At 52.9% G+C, this 7,517-nt stretch overlaps 1 protein-coding gene across 1 annotated transcript in view; it reads right to left on the bottom strand.

Moving 5' to 3' along the window:
• Positions 1–3,957: 3,957 nt before the first annotated feature.
• TNFSF14 (TNF superfamily member 14) overlaps positions 3,958–7,517 on the bottom strand; it is a 4,258-nt gene continuing 698 nt past the window's right edge. Inside the window, exons 2-4 of the mRNA XM_007954442.1 lie at positions 5,987–6,024; positions 5,617–5,658; positions 3,958–4,385 (exon numbers count right to left, since the gene is read on the bottom strand). Of these exons, the coding sequence (XP_007952633.1) occupies positions 3,958–4,385; positions 5,617–5,658; positions 5,987–6,024 (508 nt within the window). The remainder of the gene's footprint in view (positions 4,386–5,616; positions 5,659–5,986; positions 6,025–7,517) is intronic.

The raw sequence follows: 7,517 nt of genomic DNA, 5'->3' as shown, positions 1-7,517 counted from the left end.
CAAGGGTAAGGTACAGCTCACTCACTAACTAACTAACTCACTGCTGTCAAGTCAGATGTGACTCATAGCGACCTCTCCCTGGGTTTCCGAGGCGGTATCATTACAGAAGTAGATTGCCCAACCTTCCTTCCAAGGAGTGGCTGGTGGGTTTGAACTGCCAGCCTCTGGTTAGCAGACAGCTCACTAGTCATCCTCTTATTACAGATGAGGAGGGGGAGGCCCAGAGAAGCCAGGGACAAGTCCAAGGTCACCCAGCTGGAAAGTACAAATGTGGGGATTTGAACCCAGGCTGTCTGACTCCAGTATGAGAACCGTCCCGTTTCTTTGACATGACACATGTGAAGTGTCTGAATGCAGTGGTATTCAGCAGAGGAAGGTAGCATCCTAATAAGAAATTAATAAATTATTTTATCATCATTATTTTGACTGTGACCTCCTCTGGACCTCGCAGGGGTTGGCGGGAAGGGAGGAAGATTTACCATTCAGGGTTTGGGGGAGGGGGTGAGGATGCCAGACTCGAGGTCCGGAGGCAGAACTGGTGGTAAGGGAGGGTGCACTCTGACAAGATGCTGTAGCACAGGTGGTGAAAGCGGAAATCAAGTAGATAAACTTCTCAGAATTTGAAAACTAGGCCAGTGGCCTGGGCTAGGGGCCTCCTGCCCCATAGTTTATCTGCAATCATACTGGGGTCTAGGTCTCCTATTGCACCAGCCTCGTCCCCCTCCCGTCCCTCACCCTTTCCTTCCTCCTCCTGCTGCTCCCTCTTCTTCCTCTCCCCCTCCTTCCTCTGCTTTCTACCTCCTGCCTGCCCTTTCCCCCTCCTTCTCCTTTTACCCCTCCCCCTCTTTCCCTTCCCTCCTCCTTACACCTGCCCCCTCCCCACCTTGTCCCCTTTCAACTCTCTCCTCCTTGTCAAGGCTTGGAGGTCGCTCTCAAGAACATCTTTGGAGGCTAAAGTTAGTGAGAGGTTCCCTCCCCAGGAGGAAGTTGGTGGTTTTTATAAATACATTGTCCCAACACCTTGATCTCCCCATCAAAACCACGGAAACAGAAAAGCTATGATGAAAATAAGGAAACTCCAGTGGGGGCTGGGGCCAGGCAACTGGGGCTGTCCCACCTCCTACCAGCACAGCAAGGGAAGGAGGTGAAACTCTGAACCACTTGGAACAAGGAGACAATGACACTCCTGCCTGGGACTGAAGTATGTGATAAGGATGCAACTCACAAGTTGTTGTTGTTATGTGCCATGGAGTCAGACCAAACTCATAGCACCCCTCCTTGGGTTTCTGAGGCAGTATCACTATGGAAGCAGATTGCCCAATCTTCCTTAAACACCTATCACCATGGTGTCAATTCCTACCCATTGAGACCTTGTAGGACAGAGTAGAACTGCCCCACAGGGTTGCCAAGGCTGTAAATCTTTACAGAAGCAGATGGCCACATCTTTCTCCCACGGAGCCACTGGTGCATTTGAGGATCAACTGTTTGGTTAGTAGCCAAGCGCTTAACCACTGCGCCACCAGGGCCCCTTCACAAGATGCTACTCTTCACCAGAATCAGCACACTTAAAGAGCTCTTATCATACCTCAGGCACCGGGCCAGTTTCCTAGCCTGATCTTAATCTCTGTAACAAACTAAGAGGCAAGTGCTGTTATAAATGCCTTTTGACAGATGAGGGAACTTGGGCAGAGAGGTAGAGAGAGTTGCTCCAGGTCACACAGCCAATAAGTGGCAGAGTACAATTAGATCCCAGGATTGTCTGACTGCAAAGCCTGTTTTCTTCACCCTATGCTATGCAACAATGATAATAACGATATAACCATTCATTCGCCTCATCCTAGGTCCTAGGAACTAAGACCTCCCTCCAGCCACCGTGGTACACGGTCATTTGCACAGACCAACCAATGTGTGAGGCATTGTTACTACCTCTGGTCTTGCCTCTATCCTTCACCCTCCCCGGTTCCAACTTACCCCAAGCTTCCAGCTGGTTTGCAGACTGTCATTGTGTCCCGGATGTCTGCAGTAAGGGTCCCTTGCAGGATGTGACCTCTACCCTAACAGAGATTGTGGATTTGAGGGGGAAATAGACGTGTGCATGAGGGCTCTGGTTAACCCTGTGCTTTGTACGTTGGGGTTGGGCCAGCACAGCTCAAGTTCCTCATGTGTAAAATGACCTTCATGGATCACTACCCCCAACCCTCCGTTTTATGAGCAGCCACCTATTTGGGGCTGACCTTACCCCTCTGCTTAACTCTCCCTTTCCCCATGGGAAGGAGGTGGGGAAAGGAACCTGACAACTCTGCCCCGCCTTTCCCAGCCAGTGTCTCCCCTTAAGAACTTGACAGACCCAGGTGCACATGTTTGCATTTATTTTAAGGACCAGTGGTCAAAGGCTGGGGCTGGGAACAAGGTCTGGTTCTAATGCCAGCCTATGTCAGTCTTCACAGGGGAGGAACCTCAGGCCAGGTTGTGTGTGTGTGATATTGTGTGTCTGTCATTGTGATTCTGTGTACATAGGTGGGTTGGATTGTGATGCCGCTTGTGGAAGTCTGATGGGATGGTTGTGACTGGGTGTGACTGTGATGCTGTCTGTAACTTGAGTATGATTGTGTATGACCAGTGTGACTACAAGTAGTGTTTGGGACTGTGGGTGCAACACTGTCTTGTGACTTGTGTGTGATTGTATCATACGTGGTCATAACACAGTGTCTATGACTGTGCGTTTGCAAAGCTGCGACTTGTGTGCAGTTGTGTGGTTGTGTGTGACAGGAGTGACTTGTGTGGCTGGTTGCAGGGTTGTGGTCTGCCTTGCATGTGTTTGTGTGGCTATGAATGATGGCTGTGACCATGAGGTGGTGTCAGTGACTGTGTCCTTGCAACATTGTCTTGTGACTTGTGTGTGACTGTGATGTATGCAGTTGTAACACTGTCTGTGACTGTGATGACGTGACCTGTGTGCTTGTGTGTGACTGTGCAGCTGTGTGTGAATGTGATGCTCTGAGTGTCCAAGTCTGTGGTTGTGTAAGAGTTCCTGAGGCTGTGGAGCTGTGTGGTCAACTTCCTGCCATGCTGTAGGCGTGACTACATCTCCATTTGCTCTTTCTTTCCACCAGCAAACACTTCCCTGGTGCCTGCTCATGCCAGACCATGGGCCGGGTGCTGGGTTTGCAGCAGTGGCCAAGACCACTATGGTCTCCACTCAGTGGAATCTCCACCCTAGTGGGACGTGTGTGCTTAGCAGTGGTGTGATGAAGTCAACTGGTGGATGATACATAGTAGCTAGAAATCAGCCATGATGGCTGGATTTACACCATGGAAATTGGCAAACACTACAAAGCTGCCCCCTCCTAGGAGAGCTGGGTGTTAAATGTTAACATTTAACATTGCTGGGCTTATGTCTCTGGGTATCATGTTGAGGGACCAGGCTGAAGTGTGGCCACAAGCCTGTGGGTGGGACTCGAGTGTGTGATTAGGACTGTGGGTGGGGCTGGGCTGGGCCCTTGACAGAAATGAGTCCTGATGATGAATCTCCCCCCACCCACACTCATGAGACGGGGTAGGCGGTGACATTTCCTTTCTCCAGCCAAGTCCCTGAACCCCCAAGTCCCACTTTATTCTGAAGCAAAGCATAAATTCCCTCCAGTCCTTCTCCCTGAATATCAGGCAGATCAGCTTTACCCCAAATTTGGGGACCCACAGGACCCCCAAGTCTCTGGGTCTTTGGCTTCAGTGTTGTCCATGACAGAATCTGAAGTCCTTGGTCCTCTTGGAGATGCCTGCTGGCTCTTTAGTCTTGCAAGTGGCTTAGTTCTTGGTCCCTGGTGGTGCCCACTGAGTTCTCCATCTGCTGAGTTTGGGGTTTCCCAGGTGCCCCTCAAGATTGCTTTGGGCTAGGTTCTCTGTCTCCTGAGGCACCCTCTGAGGTCCCCGCCTGCCAGACCCCCATTCAGTCCACCATCACACCATGAATGCCCCGAAGTAAGACCGCGTTCCATCCCGGAGTCTGACCACACGCTCCTGTGGCACACGGACAACCACCTCTTCCCCGGCCTCCAGGTGTACCACGCCACCCAGGAAGCTGCTGTCCCACCAGACGCGGGGGCTGGCCGACCGCCCACAGGGTGACCGCCGGCTGACCAAGAGCTCCAACTCCTTGGGGTAGCGGGGTGTGCGCTTGTAGAGGCCGTGGGTGACAGGCAGGCTTCCGGGCAGCCCCTGTGGGCAGCCCACACCACCCAGCTGCACCTTGGAATAGATGTAATAGTAGCCAGCTTGGGACATCACCAGGGCCCCATTGCGGTAGTCAAGGCCCCTCAGGAAGGCCAGGCCTAGCTGTGTCTCCCACAGCAGTGGGCCACCTTTGCCCGTCAGACTGGCATTGGCTCCTGGGGAGAGAGGGGAGGAAAGGGGTTAGTCTACGTCCCAGGCTTGCTGCAGGACCCCAGGCTATTTCCCACCCCTTCCAGCCCCTCCACCCTGATGCTATGTGAACTCAATTCCTCCCCAGTTTGCAGGGGACCCTGCTGCACAGAGGCCAAGTCATTTGCTCACACAGATCTTAACTCAGCCCAGCCCTGTTTTGCAGGTGGGGACACTGAGGTACAGTTGTTGGATGGGTGCTGTTCAGTCGATTCCAGCTCACAGTGACCCCAGGTCACAGGGTAGGACTGCCCCACAGGGTTTTCTTGGCTGTCATCTTCACAGAAGCACACTGCTACATCTTTTTCCCTCAGAGCCGAGGGGTGGGTTTGGTTGGCAGCCAAGTGCTTAACTGTTGCACCACTTGCTTTACAAAGGGGAAACTGAGGCACAGGTGATTAAGTGACTTGCCCAGGGCGTCAAAGTGCTTAAGTGGCAGAACCAAGTCAGTACACTCTAATCCAGTAACCCCTGTGTGCCTCAGTTTCCGTCCCTGGATATGGAGCTGTTGGCAGTGCTAGGTTATGGTTTGCTGAACCTGTGCCTGGCATATAGTAAGCACTATACAGCATTTATTAAAGGAACAAAATGAAAAATGCATGGGCCCAAGCCCTGAGTCGTTCCATGAACACATATTGAATGAATGAGTGAGTGAGTGAGTGAGTGAGTGGAGGTTGTCCCACGCGATCAGTGTCCCAAGGAAGCAGAAGTGTCTCCGAGCCTGATAGAGCCTGGTGAGACCACCAAGACTATGGTCCCTGGTTACCCTTCAGGTCTGGAATTGAACTCACTTCTGTGGCTTCCAGCCAAATAGGTATATGGGGTGAGCATTTACATCAGGTAGCTAGCTACACTCCTTAGAACAGTCATGGGAGAACAGAAGGGCAATGAATGCACAGGGAGCTAGCTCGGGGGCAGGAATGCACAGGAAAGAAGGACACAGGGAAGAGGGAACTACAGGGAGGAAGTGGGAAGAGAGTTGCTACATTGTGGGGAATTGCAGTCAATGTCATGAAACAAAATGTGTATGAACTGCTGTATGGAAAATGAGTTTGCTCTGTACACTTTCACCCAAATCACAATAAAAACTAAAAAAAATTTTTAAAAAGAATGGTCTCCAGATATGTTGGGGGGTCTCTCTGGTCTCCCCTGGACACCCAACACCTCCTCCTGGGCTGACACCTGGGGTCCTCTCACCTGTGAGGTGTGCCGCTGGGTTGGTCTGGTGGGGCCTCCGTTCTGGGGAGAGAGGATCAGGGTCAGAAGTGAAGGCAGTGGGAGGTCAGGCCAGCTCCAGAGCCCAGCAGAACTGGCACCTCCCAAGGGGTCATTGAGTCCATCTCCTGGTGCCAACCCCACCCTTCCTGAGTGGTCCGGACTTCTGCTTCTCAGGCCAGGGGGGAGGGGCACCTGTAGGGCTGGGGCCAGTTATGCAAATGGTGTTGAGCAATGGGTGGGGGTGGGGGCAGGGTGGGAATCATACCTCCCTTCCCCCCCCCCCCCCCCCCCCCCCCCCCCCCCCCCCGCCCCCCCCCCCCCCCCCCCCCCCGCCCCGGCCCTGGCTTACCTTGAACCAGCTGCTCCCAGGAACCTGCGTCCCCGACCTGAAAATGCAGAGTAGCACACGGTGAGGACCTGGGGCCCACGCCCTGATGTTATGCAAATGCCCCAATATCATACAGACACCTCACTATCAACCCAAACTCACTGCCATTGAGTTGGTTCCAACTCATATTGACCCTAGAGGACAGAGAACTGCCCCAGAGGGTTTCCAAGGCTGTCATCTTTATAAAAGCAAACTGCCACATCTTTCTCCTGGTGGATTTGAACTGATGACCTCTCAGTTAGCAGCTGAGAGCTTAACCACTGTGTCACCAGGGCTCTTTCTAATATCACACGGGCACACTCATGCTACACAGATGCTCTGACATCACGCAGACACCCTTCTATCAGACAGACATGTGGACATGAGACCTACAGACCATGGTCACAGCCACCACCCTCAGACATGTACACAGAACCTCGTGTACACCCCCTAGCTGGCAGCCTCGTAACCTCTCTGTGCCTCAGTTTCCCTCTCTGGAAATGGAGCTTTTCACAGTATCTGCTTAGGGTTAATAACTAAGCCATGGAAAGCAGATCCAGTGCCCAACACCTGTTGATGCTGCTGGCTGGTGTGGAGCCGGCCCCTGACTGCGGTGACCCCGTGCGCAGCGGAAGAAACTCTGCCCCGCCTGCACCGTCCCCGCGATGGGCTGACTGCGGTGACCCTGTGCCCACAGGGTTTCATTGGCTGGTTCTCAGGAGACCTCCAGGCCTTTCTTCCTCGTCTGTCTCAGTCTGGAACCAGCTGAAACCTGTCCAGCATCCTAGCAGCACACAAGCCCCCCCGGACAGACAGCTGGGGGCTGTGCGTGAGGTGCACTGGCCGGGAATGGAACCCGGGTCTCTCACAGGGAAAGTGTTTACTAAATAAATAAAATTAAACACATCTGGAAGCCCAGACATCTGGACACAAACACTAAAGCTTGGATATGGCCATGCAACACAGGTCACAGACCTCAACATTTACCTATGTGTAGGTCTGTAAGACACTTGTGGGCATATGGTTGATGGATGATGTGGGTCGGTAGGCTCAGAGACCCAGGAACACAGACACACGACATCAGCACATAGACTGCAGACAGGTGGGTACAGGGACACACAGCCACATGGCCACAGGATGACAGCACAGGTCCACATGGACACACAGACAGACATGGGGACACCAGATCCAGACACAGGGAGGACGTGGGGACAAGGGACACAGAAGGACATGACCATATGGTCCTGGCATTGGACACACAGACACACACAGAGACTCACAGGCTTGGCTGACAGAGAGACAGATCCACAGGGCACCAGAGGAAACAAGACAGTTTGTGGTTGATTCCGACAGGATTAACAACCATCGCAATCAAGGTGATAATGGAAAGGCTAATAATAGCAATAATTCATAACACTGGGAGTCCCCGGGTGGCGCGAACGGTTATGCCTCCACTAGCCTAAAGGTTGGCCGTTCAAACCCACCGTAGACGTTCCTGCAAAGACAGGCCTGG

This window comes from Orycteropus afer, unplaced genomic scaffold (genome assembly GCF_000298275.1).
Source record: "Orycteropus afer afer isolate SDZICR_OR568_19922 unplaced genomic scaffold, OryAfe1.0 scaffold00461, whole genome shotgun sequence".
In the NCBI taxonomy this organism is placed as follows: Eukaryota; Metazoa; Chordata; class Mammalia; order Tubulidentata; family Orycteropodidae; genus Orycteropus; species Orycteropus afer.
The sequence above is the reverse complement of the archived record's forward strand: the minus strand, read 5'-3'. Positions and strand labels throughout refer to the sequence as shown.